This window comes from Lepisma saccharinum, chromosome 8, assembly GCF_977018435.1.
Source record: "Lepisma saccharinum chromosome 8, izLepSacc3.1, whole genome shotgun sequence".
NCBI lineage: Eukaryota > Metazoa > Arthropoda > Insecta > Zygentoma > Lepismatidae > Lepisma > Lepisma saccharinum.
The window spans coordinates 52,808,747-52,827,558 of NC_139236.1; the positions used below are offsets into that span (position 1 = coordinate 52,808,747).

Here is an 18,812-nt window from a genome sequence, read left to right on the forward strand (position 1 = left end):
TACCCCACTTCCCCGGGGCATATTATACTGATATATTTTCTTGTTGGGCTAGTAATATTCGAGAATATTTATTATTATTTTGCCATTTATTTCCATCAATTTTTTTTAATCGGAGCATAATCCAACGCATCGAAAAGAAGCTAAACCATAATTCACTTAATGGGAACAGTTGGAAAAATTAAAGCCTAGATATTGTGGAAATCTCCTTGGGTATTTTCCCCGGAATCACTTTACCTCGAGGTCACGTGGTATTTCCGCTCGCGTCACGCCGCAAATTGAAAGTAATGGAAGGTATGGATCCTACTAATGCCGCGTAATCCGATTCGGAATTACTGCCTATCGATTTCTCCTGTGCACGCACCGGGTACAAGAAGAATTGCAAATATCGCATCCCACATACATTGGTTTCGAATTGTGTTTGCAGCGCTAGTCTCAGAGCTGAAACTGTGTCTCGTTTCGGTAATATTGCGCGGATTTCGATCTGCAAGGTGTCTGGGAAGTTCTCGTACCCCTCATGTTACAACTGTGTTGAACATTTCCCGGTATTCTCTAATTTTCAACTTTACATTCGCTTTATAGTCACAGAACAATTGGTAGTGAACTAACTCAACCTGTTTATTACAAGCCATAGGACGTTCATGATTTTAGGTGTTTAATATTATTAAAACGTTTTAAGTGTGTAGACATAGGCTGAATCGCCAAAATTTACAGGTTTTTTTTTTATATATATTGTTGTCATGGTAACTTCTTGTTGTTGATTTTGTTCTCTCGGAAGTATGTAATAATGTTGTGTCCTCAACTTCCTGCCAATGCGGAGAAGTCAATTAATCACTTATTTTTCAATGTCATTTACGGCAACACCATCTTGATACTTTATACAAAAATGTAGAATGCTTAGAAATCGAATTTCCGATATCCACATCAACACTTATCTCCGAACCTCATACTGCGGTTATATGGATTTTGTATGGATACGCTCGAAAACACAACATCCCAATGTAAACATACTCATAACTCCCAGAATAATCTACACCAAAACAAATCACAAAACCTCACTATGCCTTAAAAACAGAAAGGTCAACAAAATGGAATAATTGACAATGGAGAATATACTTTATTGAGGAAAGTGAACAAGCATACAGATTACAATACTTGGTACAAGAACAAAGACAATAAAACCAATACTCGGCACCGATAGAAATCGCGTAAAGGCGGTTTAAGTCAAGAAAAGAAGAACTAGTAAATAAATAAATATGTCATGTATATCTAGACTATGTAATATAATCTAGGGGACTTCTCGGAAACTCTGTAAAATACGTAGGTTTATTATGAAGTATAACTTATTAGACTAAAACATATTTACTATATTTAGATTTTTGTAACAATTTGTTATAATTTGTGCCCAAGAGAACTTGTTGAAACTGAACCTACAGTTTACAAGGACAGTATTAAACAAGGAAAGCCTCGAATGAAAACGCAACTATTAAAGTATTGAGCACATACATTTTCAAAGCTCTGTAAAGCATCGGATAAATATTCTGTAACAGAGAATTTTATGGTTTGTGTAAAGATCATTATGCAACTTGTAAAAAATCCATGAATATTTGAACCAAATATAAATTTTCAGTCACTAATAACCGCGTCTCCACAATGGTTGCACACATATGCAATCTTACACGCACAGAGAGAAGATAATTTAATTAAAGTTTAGCAAAACGTATTTTATACTCTGGGAGCGTAGCTGTAATCCGTGTAATTTCCAGATTTTAAATTTTTTAACAGCGTTCGTTCACGTTAATTTAGCCTCAAATGACTGTTTTCCTCATGTATGGCAATTAACTCAATTTTCACACGCTCACAAACAAAACGCAATAGTTGTTTTTGTCTATTCTTATGAGTGAAATGTACTAATGCTCCTATATTTCAGATGCAAATACATTTAAAAATCACTCAACATTTTAATTTGCAGTGTGCATTTTGTTTTGCACCGCATGCTGCAAATTTGATATTGGGCGTTTCCGAACGCCTCCCACATTTGGTCACAGGCTTTGTACAAGCAGATCTTTCTTTCTTTTGCAGGGCTTTGGGAAGGCGAACCACGAAATCAGCGTCGATATTCTCAAGAATAAGTTCCCTGATTACGAAATCAAATGGTCCAATGAGGGTTACTAGCCGGCGGTCCCTTGAGAAGAGTCTCAACCAACATTTCAACTTGTCATTCCGAAATGCCCACACACGTAAGATACTGCATGGTGAAGAACTATGTATTTTTTTGCCCCCTGCAGGCTCATGTGTGTTTTGTCATTTTTTTATATTTTTTTTGTAGTTTTTTTCAGTGTTTCCACCTTCGTCTGTGCTAAATTCTGCTGGCATTCTGTTTATTTACTTACATCTGCCTTTTAGAAAATTGTAAAATGAGCAGGCCTCATTTATCTTTTGTCGGTAACACGTTTAAATGAAACCGGTCGCTTGTAGCTTATGTCGTGTTCTGGTAAAGCCTGGTAAGCGATTTCCAAACCAAGATTTCCGTGTTGGAATCTTCATTCTTTAATCCATTTCATCCCTTCATCACTCATTCGTACATTTGCGATTAACCGAAAACTTTAAAAAAGGAACTTCATAAATATTGTACATTAAACAATACAAGACAATATCTCATACTTTACTTTATGTTAGACAATGAGCCTTATCGTCCACTGCTTCCTACAACAGATTCTTGTAAATATCATTTTGAGTTTTAACAATAGATACACTACACTTAACAAGACTTGGTTCAAAACTTGCTAAAATATTGCTTACTGCTCCTTACATATGAATACTTTCATTTCCGATGCAATTCCGATACTCCACGGCTTTGTTTGGAACTTGTTTCGTGTTAAATAACAAAAATTTTAAATTAAAGTTTCACTTCAAATTAACAATCTTTTATATCTTGTTTTTCGCATTGTATGTGTATTCTAAAACGGAGACGTTTTTGTTCTCTGAATCATATTTTTTCTACTTTATACTGTTTATTGTAACACACTTGAATTAAATGTAGGAATAAAGAAGTCTTAACTATTCATACTTTCTATATGTTTTGATTCCCATGAAACAGCGTTTCAAATGGTGATTGGTTGTGTGAATATCATGAGAGAACATGAGAATAAATAGTTAATTTCTGTCCGTATTTTATACACGGCAAGAGCACCATACTCACACGTAACATAATAAAGCAAATATTCGTATTGGGTGAACATTTTATGTGTATTATTTTTTTTTCTGTTCTCAGAAATAATGTGTTTAATTGAATGTTAATCAATGTGAAACTTATTCTGTTAAGATTCCGTCTCAAGTTTGGTAAAGAAATTTTTTGTTCTTTAGAACGACTCTATTGTTTCCTTAGCTTTTTTATTTTATAAATTTTGTTGCAATAGAAGTGTAAAATTTAAAAATGTTGTCCATTTTTCCTCACATGTCGTTGTTTCTGAATCAGTCTGCAACTTGGTACTGATGAACAGGTAAAATGCACAGTTGATACCCTACTCATGTGTCGTTATTGCTATAAAGAAATTATTGATATGCACAAGAGTGTTACCTAAATGGTAGAACTTCGCACTTAATTGAACCTGTAGATATTAATGCAAGGCACTTTTCGAAAAGGTTAGGAGGAAGTATTTTTGAGACTTCAAGTAAACGTTACCAACATGATATACGAGGGTCATCTAGAAAGAAAAGGAACGTTTTGGTGTAAAACTCAAACGACAAATGATGTGTGCAAAAAATGTATAGTACAGAAACTACATACATTGGCGGCAATCGAGTACAATGACGGTATCAACAAACTGGTATAATTCTACTCGTACGATAAGTACACGTATAATAAGTGCTTGAATGGATATGGCGAATATGTGGAAAAGTAGAGTAAGGTCTGTAGTTTCTGTACCATAATTATTTTTTTGCACACATTTGTCGTTTGTGTTTTACACCAAAACGTTCCTTATTTCTAGATGACCCTCGTATATACCGTACAAATAACTAATGAGGTGCTTTGTTTCAATAAATTTCCTTGTGCTTTTGAAAGTAAGATTTAAGTTCATCTGTTTTCAAACTGTTGATGTGGAGAGGAATCCTTTATTGATTTTTTAAAAATAGATTCTAACATGTTTAGACTAATATTTTTTTTCTAATCCTGATTAAAGCTTACGCTACAAAATGGATAGAAGACAACAAATCACGAAAGAAAAAAAACAGGAAACAGACGAATTTGCGGATAGCAGAACCTCATTACTCTCCAGTGGTGCAGTCGCGAGGGTTAATCTCCTTGACTGGACTTTCAAGACACCCCCACAAGCTAAATTACAGAAAATATATTTTTGAACAATGGCCTGAAAGTTTCCTGTTCTTTCTCGTGTATTCTTGGCATGCCACACTCGGTCAGCAAAGAATGCAAGATTGCTATATGAATAAAGTATCACAGGAATTCCACGACATCGTTCCTTATTCCCTTTAACTCTTTCAATTGGAAATTTTCTTCTGTGGTACAAATTCTTTACCTGGTAGAACTTCTTGGCTTCGTTGAAGCAAATAAGCTTTGTATGGGAGCTGGCATCTTTAAGGAATGAATTTTGCATAGTGCAGATATTCTGAGAATTTGTGAAATGCTAGTTGTCACCTTCGACATTCAAAAGCTATGTAAACCGACCTTCATCCACATCTAGTCTCTGTCTCGGGAATCTGTGGAGCAAGCGAAAGAAATCAAATCCTCTGCCCAAGTAGAGATTCGAGAGGGCTTGACCAATTAACGCGCGAGAGGGAAGTGAGTGCATGGGGGGGGGGGGGGGGAAATCGAGGCTGCAGCTATCAGCCGTTTGCAGCAACGCGCACTGCCTTGCTCAGTCTTCCCTTATCTAGTTCTGAGCGGCCTTGCTCCACATATTCCCCAGAGAGAGTGGAAGATAAGAAGTAGTCGTGCAGAGTAAATGACCTCTTTAACCTTCTTTTTATTCTATTTATACAAGGACATGGTCACACAGGATATATGATCGACGTAAGCAACGGCAAGCATGAATTTGAAACAATCAAATAACCTATTGTGTTTTGTTGTTAATCTGTAAATAATTTATAAGACATTCTGTAAAGAACTCTCCAGCTTAGAACTTTTCTTACAGTATTTAGGTATTTGCGTAGTTTCTTAATAAATGTGCAAATAGATGAAAAGTATCACTTTTACAGTAATTATTTCGAGTGCCTTAATGTACTAAGGAAACTCTGGTTGCCCTTGTCCTCAAGAAGGACCAAAAATAACGTTGTATAACTACTTGTGAATAAAATATGATCTCTCTATCCCCGATAGTATAGTGGTTAAAACTGGCGCCTTGTAATCAAGGACCTTGGTATCCCATTATAAGTTTGGATCCCACCTTAAACTGAGGTTCCACTCTAATTAATTTATTCTGCTTCATTCTTTATTTATTCTTCGTGTCTTCGGTTGATTTGAGGTCGACTTTTCTACATGACATTTCTTCCTGCGTTATAGACAAGTACTTATTACGTTAACCAAACCAAAAGAGATAAATCAGCGATATAAAATAAGCCAGATACAAATTATTTATGCACTTAAATTTGTATCTGTGCAAACGGTAAGTGAATTATCCAAGAAAATGCAAACTAGCAGAACTTACTGCCACCTCGGTGGCGGGTTGTTTACGGTAGCTCGCTAAGGGACAGAGACAGTAGGTTCGAAGCCTGAGTACGTATCAATATGTTTGTGTTGAATCGCTTTATTGTCCATTCTCATTCGCGATTATCCTAGAGAGATAGAAAGCGGACGAAACATAAACCAAATACAGAAAACTTCCTCGGATATTGTAACGGTTCGGTTTAATGTACAAATGGATATTTGTATTCCAATTTTAATTCTATATCTTGTAAAGCCAAGTAAAACGTTACTTTGGCATTGAAATACATTTTTTTCATTTATTCTTCAAATTAACATATCTAATTTGTGCACAAAATATTATATAGTTGTTCCATATATTTGCATTTCATTGTTGGTTTAGTGAGTTTGAACTAGTATTCATTTTATCGCTGGTCATACTTTCTTGTGGCAAAAGCAAAATTGTAGAGTTCAGTTGATTCTGAGATCTTTGGTAGTAAAATATTTGCTTTTTTATTACGTAATTGTGACTCAGTGGCGTCTCTCTTGCGACCAATGAGCATGCGCGTTCAGTGTGTGATTCAGTCGTTAAATTAATCTTGTCGTGTATCGAAATGCAAAGTAGGTGAGGTGGAATTAAACAAACACAAATTTGACAAGCTAAGCAGGAGAACCAAGTACAACTCCTTTGCATTAAATTTCAGTCTGTTACATCATTACTTTTGATCATAAAGTAGATATTACCAAATTTCAAAACTAAGAGCTTTCTCGTTAGATTGTGGTAGTAAATTTTCACGTAAGTTAAGTATTTAAACTGCAAGCATATTACAGATAAGTGCTAAATTGTGTCAATATGTACATAGTTGTTGCTATATTTTATTACATAATCAAATCATATATATATTTGTAAACTTAAAATTGTACATGTTGTTTTCCTTGTAAAAGAATGACGGTATTAGTTTGTACGATGCAATATAGAAGTTGTTCTTGCTATAGAATGCAACTACACCTCGTTCAGAAGGTTGACTAGTTTGGAAGTCAGAATGAAACTTAATAATAGTTGTTATATATTTTCAACTCCCACGTGGTTCTGAATTTTTCACTCCATTTAAATTTCTCTGCTAGATTGTCTTCTGTTAGATTATGTCAATTTATAGCTAGATGAAGTTTGATCACATTATGTTTGGTTGGCAAGGGTAGGTTTAGTTTGCTTAAGAAAAGTTAGACATGGTTAATTTTGTTAGGATTGGTTTGGCTAATTGGTTAGAGTTACTTGTTTATGGTAGTTTTGGTTAGGTTAGAATAGGTGAAGACTTCCTGATTAGGTTAGGTTAAAATTGTTTAGGCTAGATTATGCTTAGGTCTATGTTAGGTTAGTTTGGCTTTGGTTATGCTAAGGTAAGCTTAGGGCAGGATATGTTTTCCCTTCTCCAACTTTCTTCTTCGTGTTCAATTAACTCAGTACTGATGTAGCTCTTCCTCCTGTTGTACGTAATTGCAATTACATATATTTAAAAGAAATCAACACTGGGTTACTTGATCAATGGAAGTGTAGTGAATGTAAATAAAATATCCATACTTAGATATCTAATTACATTTACTCTTTGTCTGACTTACTCACCCTCTTATAATTATATATATTAACTGATGGAGGATACTGTCTGTAAAGACAGTTCTAAAACAGTGGTAATGCACCACCTACACTGTAGTCAAGATGGATATGACTACAACCTGCGCAGTCAATTATCTAACGGCATGACTGAAAGCTACCCTAACACTGCTGTCGCCAATATTTTAGACAAGTACGACATTTGTTATATTTAATTGGCTGGATAATGAATTTTCATTGTATGAGGTTATGTACCTTCAATTCCATGAAATAGTTTGTTCATATAACTTGCAAAATATTTGCAAGAATATGTTCCTTCGTCTTTTTATAATAAATATACTTTTGATATGGTACATATTTGCAGCATTATACGTTATCGAAGAACAAAAAATCTTGGCCTTCCCGATGGCGCAGTGGTAGTGTCGTCATCTTGTAATATAGGGGTCCCGAGTTAGATACCCGATGGATGCATTTCAGTTTTAAATTTTTTGTAAGGTAAAAACCTAAAACATCTGTGTTATATTCCATGAATCAATAATACCGAGTCCGAACCAAATACTATTGCTAATTTATGTAAGTTTTATAGAAAACAAGTGTTTCATTTTTAATATTTTACGATTCTGCTATTACAGATGTAGTCAGTGATTGTTAAAACGCCATGTTAAAAAAAAGATATATCAGAATCCAAGTGTGAAGTTTGTTTAGTTCCACCAAGAATGAAAAGTTAAATTGATGTTTCGTCATTGAAAACCATTCATGAAAGTGGAGCACAAGGAAACAATCTACACCTGCAGAAAGCACATCTGAAAACATGGGTAGTGTTTCCGAACAAGTTTTATCAGAGTCCATTATGGAAAACATTTCGTCTGCAATGAAAATTTTGAGTTCTAAGTCCATGGAGGACCTTGTTGTTGTTGGCATCATTAGAAACAAAGAAGACGCTGCATCTATAAAGACGAATTCACACGAACATGAAGATACGCTGAGTCTATCAGACAAAGAACAACCTGTAAGAGTTCGAATAGTGATACCTAGATCACAAGAAAAAGAACTCGAAAAAATGTCCTTAGGTTCAGTGGAAACTGGCTTTACGGAGACCCAAAGAGAAAATTCCATTATAGAAAAAATTGAAAACAAAAGTATGGATCTGAAGAGGGATTTTGTGCGAATAAATGCACGTTCATTAACACCACCTGCTGATGGAGTGTTGCGCTATGAAGCAGATCCAATAATCTGTAGACATTGCAATCCGTCTCCAGATAGTATCCGTGAAATCACAACTGGCAATGCCAAGCATGTTCCTCAAAGATTGAAGCCTGCAACAATTTCTCCAAATAGAGCCTCGCTTGAAGTTTCACCAGAAAGTCTGTCAAATCCTGAGGGAAAGCATTTATTAATGAATTCAAAGTTCACTCAAACTGACAACACAGACCTTGGTCGTAAGTCACTACATGATCTTTCATTCTCGTGTAGATCAAACGATACTCGGTTATCAGTGGATCAACATCCTCTACCACTGCGAGATTCTTATGTTAGAAAAAGTCATGCAGAAAGTCAAAATCTATGCGTAGGAAGTGACTTGCAGTTGAGCCAGTGCTCGCGCGAAGATCGAAAGACTGCAGCAAGTTCTCCGAAAGATGGCAGAGATTGTAATTATGCGTGCGCACAAAGAATACGCAAGGAGCTATACTCTTCAGGTAGTGAAGAGATGAGGGCAACAGAATCAGTAGTGTACAGTAATTCGAATACTATTACTTTTGGAAATGATAAATATTCTCGTGACAGTACTCTTAGGAAAGTGAAGCATGTCTCTGATCCAGATCACGGTAGTCTAGCAAAAGATCTAATCAACAGAATTGTCGATCTGAAGCGCATGTTTCCTATGTATTCAGAATTTGTTCTAAATATAGTTTCTAAATCTCAGGAACAGGTCGCTGAAGATTTTGAAAGACGTGCAGATTCTGTAGAACCAGGCAACACAGACCATATCAACAACGTGGAGGGACTCAAACATGAAGCTCGAGGGACAAAAGAAAATCGAATATGTTCTATTGATGGGAAGAATTTTTCACTCTCAGAATTCCATATGGTACAGAGTGAATTAGAGAAAATAACAGACGAAGTGCAAGCTCGTTTTGCGAGAAATGTGGAATCACGTCTATGTAATGTACCGCTAAGAAGAAGTAAACATGAGACTGAATATCAGAGTTGTAACAATAAGAAGTACAGAAATGAGATTATTCAGACTTCATTTACGAATTTATCGCCACGAAGAATGCATAAGAGGGGAGGAGTTAACTTGCAGAGAAGAATGTATGAGAGGAAGACGTCTTCTGTAGAAGATGTTATGGAAACTAATATATTTACTGGCGGTCATGTTGGTAGAGAACACCGAAACATGCACAACCAAGAGCCTGATACCAACAAAACTTCCAAACAGTTGGCCAAGGTATATGCACAAGACCCAGACGGTCAAATATCAAACGATAACTCGCGGAGAAAATGTCCAAATCAATTTATACACCTCGGTTGCACCAAGTGTCGCAATTGTGTAAGTAAACCTAAATCTCTTCACTCGAAAATCCATAAATCTATTAATGAGAAGCGCTCTATGGTATCATCAAGTGAAGAAGATAAAACGCTGCATTATAGGTCAAAGGCAATGGTGAGGAATACAGGCGAACTTGTATGGCACAACCGGCATACCCAAGGGAACAATACGAATCATGATTGCAAAGTCGGCAACTTTAGAACTGGACCAGATACATTGGGTATGACAGACGTGGATGACAAACATTTGGAAATATTGTTTGAAAAATCTGATAAAATACCGTTAGTTAAGAACAAACCCCCTCTCCTGGTCCAGCGTAAAGAGCAAGAAGTGCATGAAAGGGATGGAGCTTATCTAGTTTCAAAACTAGACACAAATTTGTACTCTCATGCGAACAGTGACAAACAGAGGGAGATTCCTGACTTACCTGATGAACATCAACAAGTACGAGAGTCATTGACAGTGATTCGCCAACAGGTCAGAGATATTGTGTTTATTTGCAGAAGTTGGCTACAGAACGCAGCATTTCTTCGGAGAAAGGTACCGTCAGCTTTCTTTGCTCATGCGGCCTATCATCACTGTGTAGAAGAACTGAAGAATAGCGTTTTGCTGACAGTAAGGAATATGTTTCACGAGGAAGGTAGAGGAGAACATAAAAATGTATTTAGGAACCATGACCAACGTTCGTTTGGCAAGAATTTGAGTCCGAGTATGTCTCATGGTTCTCCGGAGAAGGCTAGTGATCGCACAATATATTCTGAAGACCAGGAGTTAAATACGTACAATTCTAGCACATATTTGAGTCGTACGGTCCACAAACAGAGAACGAATGTGTGTGAAGTAAAGAAGGAATGGTATGATAATTATTTTGATGGTGATTCAATTGCCCGGAAGTCCAAAAGAGATGCTATAATCAACAAAGGCTCTGAAGTAACTCGGGAAACAAAAGCAAAGAAGCAACACGACGAGGAGGACTATATAGTCGACAAAAACATGCATATGAGCAATAAAACTGCACAACAACGGTATACAATCACCGCTGGAGAAGACGAAGCTAAGAACCAGTATTCAAGAGGTTGCAAGACGAGTTCAAATAGGAAACTGAAGACCTTGAGAAAAGCAATATTCAGTGGATGTCAGGAGACGAAGAGAGTGGCAACAATGGCTTGTATTAACGTCCAGAGTGTTACGAGAAATGCAAAGAAGTTGATAATGGGTAAGAAAAATCGTGAACCTGAAGCAGGGAAGTCAAAGAAGCCTCAGGATGTTGCGCAGGAGAGGACGAGTAAACCAGAGAACATTAAGCAGCCTCTTCTTATCTCATTAAAACCTAAAGTTTCTTCCGAAGGAAATGGCAACCGTTTCAAACCCAGCATAGACGAACATAGGCCAGGAAGACAACGGAAGATAGTTCACAATAGACCTCCAAGCTGTGAAACGAACGCACATGGTGTTAATATTTTCATTGTTTCCGATGATACGAAGAAGTCAAAAAGTGAACTACAGGAACTGAAATCACTGAAAGGAGACGTGGAATTAATCGAAGTGAACACTAGATCCCGGCCAGGGAATTTAAAGACGCAAATAACAAAATTTCCTATATCAGAAGATGCTTTTATCGAAGTGTATAATTGATAATTTTATGAGTAAATGTTAAATGATCTAAATATTGTTTTCATTATGATGAACGTAAGGTTAGCCTTATAGCGCACTTGTCGGGGTGTATTTTTGTGAGACTTGAGGAAATTGTTGGTACTCCCCTTGTTTACCGAGTTTTCTGTCTCGTAGAAAAGCGACAGAGGGGATAAAGAAGTAAACAAGATAGAACTAACTAAAATAAATATAGTACGACAACGAAAACTCTGAATGCTGTTGGGCGTGTAATAGGTGAACGTCTGGTAAGCCACCCAAAGTCAACCTCACGTCCCCGTAGTACATCCCGGTAACTGCTTTTCGCATGTCAACGAGGCCCTGGCGTCTGGACCTACGGCCAGCATAATCGTCTGTAGGACTATTTATGTATTGTTTCGTCATTATATGTGCTGAGTGCTGAACTTTTAACCCAGTAAGAATATTTTAGACCTTAAATACGTGTATTGATTTTGGTTGCGGTAAGGGGCTGGTTCCCGTATAATGCGACGGGTGCAATATAGCGTAAGTGCTGACGCACCCAGAATTTTATTTTCAATCAATCCATTAATTTGAATGCTGTTCATTGTAAAACGTTGTCTACAAATCGAACCAACAGTTCAGTAATTGTGTACATTTCCTTATATTAATATATAATCGTTCGAACATCGTGGGTACATTTCGATGATTCGAATGGTGTAACGGTAACGTCGTTGCCTTGTAATCAAGATGTCCCGGGGTCAATACCCAGTGGAGGCGCATGGTGGTTCGGAATCCAATTTAAACTGTAGGTCTAGTCCTGATTTGTCTATCTGTGCATAAAATGGACTTAAAAACAAACTCATTACAATTCTTTGATCCAGTTCCGGTTAGACTAAATCTGTGTACAGTGAATGGAAGCCTCTCAAGAAAACTATGTTATTGGTTCTACTCTACACATTACGAGCACTTATCATTGTTTATGGTTTTCAAGTAAATACAATGATTACACGCTTTTGAGATACCGCTATACTTTACAACATTGTGTATGGTTAAAATATGTATTTTAAATTAATATCTAGTTGGTAAAGTTGAACTGTAATACAGTATCTTGATATTTTGTACCTTGATGCTCCTGAACTAATTCTCAGACCATCTCGTTGCCTTGGAGTAGACCGCATATCTGCGGCTGACGAGTTTTCCGTACAGGAAGCTTCGTGATATATTTGTTTTCACAGTGTGGTGAGGTGGTCACTTCAAATTAATTTACCTTGAGTTTATTGAATTGTTGGCAACACCGCCGAAATGTATTGTCCTGGTTAGCACATCTACTTGATGATGCGCATGCCTCACAGCAAAACCATTCCGTTGGCCTTGCAAGTACCTCCTCCAATCGACCCTCCTCTTCATAATTATTTTGACATAATATAGTATTGAATTCCATTAACATTGTATTGATTCCTTCCGCTCTACCCACAAAGTATAGAACCTCCTTGGATTTTGCACTTAAAAGATCAGTTCCTGCGTAGTATTTGTGTTCTAAGAAGTCCAATTGAATGATAACATTATTAGTCCAAAAAAATGTAAAGGAATTATCAGGACTCGTAAGATTGAAATTAAATTAAATATTTTATTGCGACAATTACGAAATGTTAAAGTTATTTTGAAGATATGCACCATTCATTGTAGGCAATAACATGCTACACATGGGAACAGAAACATAGGATTCCAGACGGCACAAGTCAACACCAAGATAAACTCTTTCTCGCCGGCTTTAGGTGCATATCCTTCAAAGTATACATGATTTTTAATATTAATGCGGTAAAAATATATCATTATTTTGATTCTCTCTCTCTCTTTCCTGCCGTCCTCCTTGATGGAGTGGGTAGCACAGCGTGCTACGACGCAAGGAGTCCCTGGTTTGAATCCCGGCCTGGTCATGTGTGCTCTTTGTGAGTGTCCCTTCATCGATTTCATCATATCTTAACGCAACCTTATTGGTGCGTTGGGATCGAACTAGAGACCCTGAATTGTCTCCTGGTTGGCGTAGCTATTCATCAATCATCTTCCAGATGGTTATCACTCGCTTGGTATACTTTAGGTATGATGTGCAAGAGGTCGCGCTCGAGAAGAATGGCAAGAATTGACATGTACAATAAATTGGTTTATTACTCTCCACGACTGAACCGATATGAATGTAATTAGGAAAAGGACTTTACCTGCCTCTGGTCCGGATGTAGGTTATATCCTCTCAATCATCTCAGTTATCACATATCTGACCCCCCCTGTCACAATTCACTCTCCTCACACACTTGCGCTCGTCTTCCCTGATCCTATCACAATCCCGTTCACTCGCCAACTGTCTTCTCTCCGAAACACAGCCGTCTCTCAAGCCAGTAACCTAACGTTTGCGTAATTACTTATTAAGCATTCCTTTCTCTGCTTCCTGCTATGTTCAGGATAATAGCAGACTTGTCACTTTTACCCAACGCCTTGGGTACGATACGATATCATCACTCATCCTTATCTTCGCGATTAGCAAAAAGGAGCAGAAAAGCAATGTAAAACGTCCTAATCTAATCAATCCCTCTCGTCTCCTTTACATTGGATTCTGCGAAATGGCAAAATCTTGTTTGTAGTTTTCGTTTATATATGAATTCCCGCATTGCATGACGTAAATCAAAGTGCACCTAAATATGTTTTTCCCAACACGCTACTGTATGCTTTTGTCAATCTAAGCCTTTTTTTTTCTAAAAAATTGCTATTACTTCTTCAGGTGCACAATCTAAACTGCCCTTGCCTCTCCAGTTACTTCTTCCGGCTGTGTATATTACTTGCTACCAATAGCTTTACTTCCATCCTCCTTTGTCGTGTTTTACCATCCACTTCCGCGTATTTTCTGCCACCGAAGTCTCTTATTGAATTGAGGATACTTTATGTGAGGAACATTATCAGTTATGTTGTTGCACCCAACGATTCTTGATACAAGAATTTAACCTTAAGGGTACCAGTTCGGCTGCAAATGCCAACACGCTTAATACCAGGCCAAATATTAACAGGGAGAAAGCTCCCTTCATATGTTCAAGGGTAATCACAATTCCTTTGTTAGAACTCATTGTTCCAGATTGCTTTCTGGAGTTTGCGATCATATCATTCACCCATTTTTCTATGAACCCGCCTTCCAGAAGCATCAACATCTTTTCAGCAAGCGTAATCAAGAGCGGTGAGCCATGGCGACAGATGTACCACGATGGAACAGAGTTCATCCTTTGCTTGGTTACGTGGAGAATTTCCCTTCCCGAAGAGTCTGTGTAGATAGAATTGATCTGGTAAAGTGCTATGGCGTAGTCGACCATCATCGCAAAATCACGTTTTGTTGCAATTCGATCCCAGATGGTGAAATAATCAGTGTTGTTGACCCATCTCTTGTATATAGTGTCATCGGTTGGGTCAGTGGCATTTTCGAAGATTTCTTGCAGGACCGGGTGCCCGCCGAAGGGCAATCCTGATTCTAGCAGTTCTGCCATGGTGTTTATCGGTGCCATGTAGGATGGTTTCGTTAGAAAGCTAATCAAGCCACTGCTGTATGCCGAAGAAATGACAAGAGAGAAGAGAGACCAAAATACAAAAGTCCATCGCAGCCAAGTTTCACGTGGTTTTCCAGGAAGTGACAGAGAGAGCAGTATAGATAGGTGATCTAGAAACACCCTCTGCCAGCTGATGGATGCATGTGAGAGAAATTGCTTTCTAACAAAGTACACGATTACACAAACAGCTACATACGTAAATATTGTGCACAGCCATGTCGTCCAGGTGAAAGGCAAAAAGATGTTCATCCACTTAGGAACAGGTTGAGGACCTGGAACTACCCAGTTAAACTGATAATAGTAGAACGAGTTAATCTTGTCATAGAGCCTGAAAACATCATGAGTAGGAATGATAGGGAAGAACGCACACTCTGCTCTGTGGTAATAGATCTCTCCGAATATACCTGTTACGGTACCATTCGGATGATGGACTCCGTATACAGGTTCTGTCGAAGGTAACACAAGCGTCGTCTCAAAATTCACGACCTGTGACAAAGTATCTAAAACAGTTCCAACAATACCATGGAATCTTTTCTTACCGCCATCTTCCTCGGTAATGGAGACGAGAAGTGGAAAGTTATAGGTGCTTATCTTCACAGGACATCCATATAAATTGGTTAGCTTGTTCGGAAAGAGATCGGCTTCGATCCAGAGTGACTCTTTAGACCACTGAGCGACTAGGACAAGCTCCTCCACAACTCCACATCTGCTTTGTCCATACGGGTAGAAGGTGAGCACATCTATCGCCACTTCCTTCAGAGTAGCGTTTGTGTCTACTGTTGCTCTCGGTAGAAGTAATACAACATTGACCACATCATTCCTCAAAAGCTGGCGAAAAATCTGCATAACTTTTCCCTTTTCAACGCCATATGAAGTCAAGCACACGATAAACATTCTGCTAGGCTTCCACAAGTTGACACTCACAACACTTGCAAGCATTTTGTACAGAACCACTGGATCTTTGACGAAAAGTATATAATTGATATGAACGTTAGTGAAAGAGCTAGCCTCAAGGAGTAGGTCATTGGTTTGATTACGTTCAGGTACTTTAAAGAAAGACAACATTGAAGTATTGTAAGTAGGGAGAAAAGGAAGCATCAAATTATCTTCATAAAGCACAGCCAGAGTCCAGCTTCCCTCGTAGTATTTTCTGGTGATCCTTTGAACACATCTGAGGAGTTCCTCCATTAAGGTTTCCTGGCTGTCAATGAGTGATAGAAATTCTGCAAGTTCGATTGGAATCTGAAGGCTGCATGACAACAAAACAACAAGAAAGTTTGCCGAAATGTACATCGTGGTCACTAGAGATCTTCCTGCAAATATACAAAATACAAAGAAGTTCAATCGAATGACATTGTTGGGCATTGTTCAACTACTGGTAAGACAACTACTCGCAACATGCGCGTATGTTCTTACGTCAAGAAATAGAGTGGAAACGCGATATGGAACTACCATTCCAAAACGGGCTTCTTCCAAAGACAAATAAATAGTTAAAATTAGAAACGTTGATTTTCGTTTTCTGTTATAGACAGAATATTAAACAAATTGAAAAGTGTAAGGGAGAGCTGATTTTTGTCCAGTGGTATGGAAGAAGAAATAAAGAAAGTATTATGGAAGGGCCCGGTGTACCAAACTTTACCACCTCGAATTTCGGCAAAATTCTTGCCTAGTATGTAGATTAGGTATCACAAGTTTTCAGAGAGCGCAACCTTATGGAATAGTTGTGTTTTTATAAAAAGGAAGACATAGTCCACTTCCCATTTATTTCTTAGACTCTATTTAATTGATGATTGGTTAGCCCCTCCGATGGCATAGTGGTAACACTGTCGCTTCGTAATGTAGGGTCTCGGGTTCGTTCAGGCACCTAATTGTTCGGATCCTACTTTAAACTGTAGGTCCCATTCAGATTAGCCTATCTGCGCAAGACCTGGAATAAGATGAACAACGTCGAGCTTGAGCATTTGAAGGAAGCATCTGTGGTGAGCCAGTTGATTATTTTAATTTTGTCATTGTGGGAAGGCATTTTCTTAATCATGGTACCAGTTTAACGCTTTGTGAGTAGTTGTATTTACAATAGGATGAGCACCACTTATAAGTGTAGAAAAGAAGAGCTCATATGATTGAACAGCCCGATTTACCTATACTTAAAACAATGCCAAGAGGGGCTTATACCCCAATTCTTCAAGTGTGATATGCTCTTAATTTTAAGAATTCTGAATTCTAGTGTAGAAAAGAAGAACTCTCAACAGCCCGATTTGCCTATACTTAAAACAGTGCCAAGTTCCCATATGATCTTATTGTTTATAGTGTGTTTTTCTGTCAAAATCTCAGGAATCTTGAATTCTAGTGTAGAAATGGTGAGCCCCCCCCTCAGATTGATTCTGCCATGTGTATATTGATATAAAGCTCATAGCTCCTGGGTTCTGAGACCCAGTAGAGTGTGGTGCATAGCCCCATGGTTTTTATTACCTTGTAATCAAGAGGCTTCTGGGTTTGAGTTCTGATAAAATGTGAAGCCTCCCCTGATTGCAAAGTGTTAATATTGTTGTCTTGTAAACAAGAAGCTCGGGTTTGAGTTCTGATAAAATGTGTAAGATTGAAATACATGTGGCAAAATAATATCTCCACACGTGAGATTTTGAGAATAATTACTGCTAGTTGATATACAACTGATAGCTCCCAGATCTGAAACCTGGTAAAGAGTGTTATACAACAGCATAAAAGAGCAAAATTATTTTATATTGGGGATCACCAGAGCCTAGTTATTGTTTTGGCATAGTTCTGTTTTTTTGGATCAAGAAATTTTATATAAATAAAGAATAAAAATGCCAAAACAAAAATATTGCAATCAGTGTAATAAAAATATATCTAGTTCTAATTGGTCTAGGCACCGGCATATTTGTGACTCTAAGAAATGCAGAAAGGCCACAAAAATGTGTCCAAGATGCCATAAAATATTAAGCAAGGCATATTACAAATGGCACAAGTGTAATTCTTATGTACAGTCATCAATATTGCCCTCACAACCATCTACATCTGGTCTGAAAAGAAAGCATGAAGCACCTGTTAATGCTGGACCTGCAAAGCAGCCACGCTATGCACCTATCCATAGCAGTTTTAATGGCCAACTTAGGGATTACCTGTATGAATCAGAGCCAAGATGTGGCATTAAGAATTTTTTGAACAGTAAAAATCCTGATGTGCAGGCAATTCTAAATGCACAAAATGGCTCTTATAAGCTATCCCTCAAATTGTTTACACAATATAAGAAACCAAATGGCACAAAATTTACACAGCCCCACATAACAGAAACTGTACCTGTATATTCAAATGCAAATTCAGACAAAATAATAAGCAGTTTGATAGATCAATTGAATATTAAACACTCTGAATTTGCAGCAAAAGAGTCTGGATGGAGCCTATGCGGATCTCCACACAAGCTCTATGTTAATATTTCTGAATTCAGCCCATTACAAGGATCTACATATTTGCCATTACCTGTCAATATTAAAAACAAACAAGCCGTGGTTAATATAGAAAATAATGATGATAAATGCTTTTTGTGGTGTATTTTAGCTGCTTTGTTTCCAGTTTCAAGGAATCCTCAGAGAATAAATTATTACAAACAACATGAGCACGATTTTGATGAGGCAATGGAGGGTTTAGAATATCCAATGTCTGTTCAGAATATTGATAAATTTGAAAAAAAGGCCCGGGATATCAATGGTAAACAATTATCTATTAATGTATTTATTTGTTCCACTGGCCGTGGCAATTGCTTGATAGCACCTCTCAGAATCAGTACATTTGATGATGATT

General features: G+C 37.6%; 3 protein-coding genes across 3 annotated transcripts in view; 2 read left to right on the forward strand and 1 right to left on the reverse strand.

Annotated features, from left to right (window-relative positions):
* LOC145991001 (14 kDa phosphohistidine phosphatase-like) overlaps positions 1 to 3,105 on the forward strand; it is a 665,202-nt gene extending 662,097 nt beyond the window's left edge. The window contains exon 4 of the mRNA XM_083126652.1: positions 2,080 to 3,105. Within this exon, the coding sequence (XP_082982778.1) occupies positions 2,080 to 2,172 (93 nt within the window). The 3' untranslated portion in view covers positions 2,173 to 3,105. The remainder of the gene's footprint in view (positions 1 to 2,079) is intronic.
* A 3,184-nt stretch (positions 3,106 to 6,289) lies between these two features.
* LOC145991465 (uncharacterized) lies at positions 6,290 to 11,451 on the forward strand. Its single transcript, XM_083127469.1, has 2 exons — positions 6,290 to 6,434; positions 7,880 to 11,451. The coding sequence occupies exon 2, from the start codon at positions 8,059 to 8,061 to the stop codon at positions 11,431 to 11,433; it is 3,375 nt and encodes a 1,124-aa protein (XP_082983595.1). The 5' UTR covers positions 6,290 to 6,434; positions 7,880 to 8,058; the 3' UTR covers positions 11,434 to 11,451.
* Positions 11,452 to 14,357: 2,906 nt separating this feature from the next.
* Positions 14,358 to 15,932, reverse strand: LOC145991782 (ionotropic receptor 21a-like). Its single transcript, XM_083127832.1, has one exon. The coding sequence runs from the start codon at positions 15,930 to 15,932 to the stop codon at positions 14,358 to 14,360; it is 1,575 nt and encodes a 524-aa protein (XP_082983958.1).
* Between the last annotated feature and the right edge of the window lie 2,880 nt (positions 15,933 to 18,812).

Coding starts and splice junctions, on each gene's coding strand:
- LOC145991782 (XM_083127832.1), bottom strand. CDS start 15,932: ATGCTTGCAAGTGTTGTGAGTGTCAACTTGTGGAAGCCTAGCAGAATG.
- LOC145991465 (XM_083127469.1), top strand. CDS start 8,059: ATGGGTAGTGTTTCCGAACAAGTTTTATCAGAGTCCATTATGGAAAAC.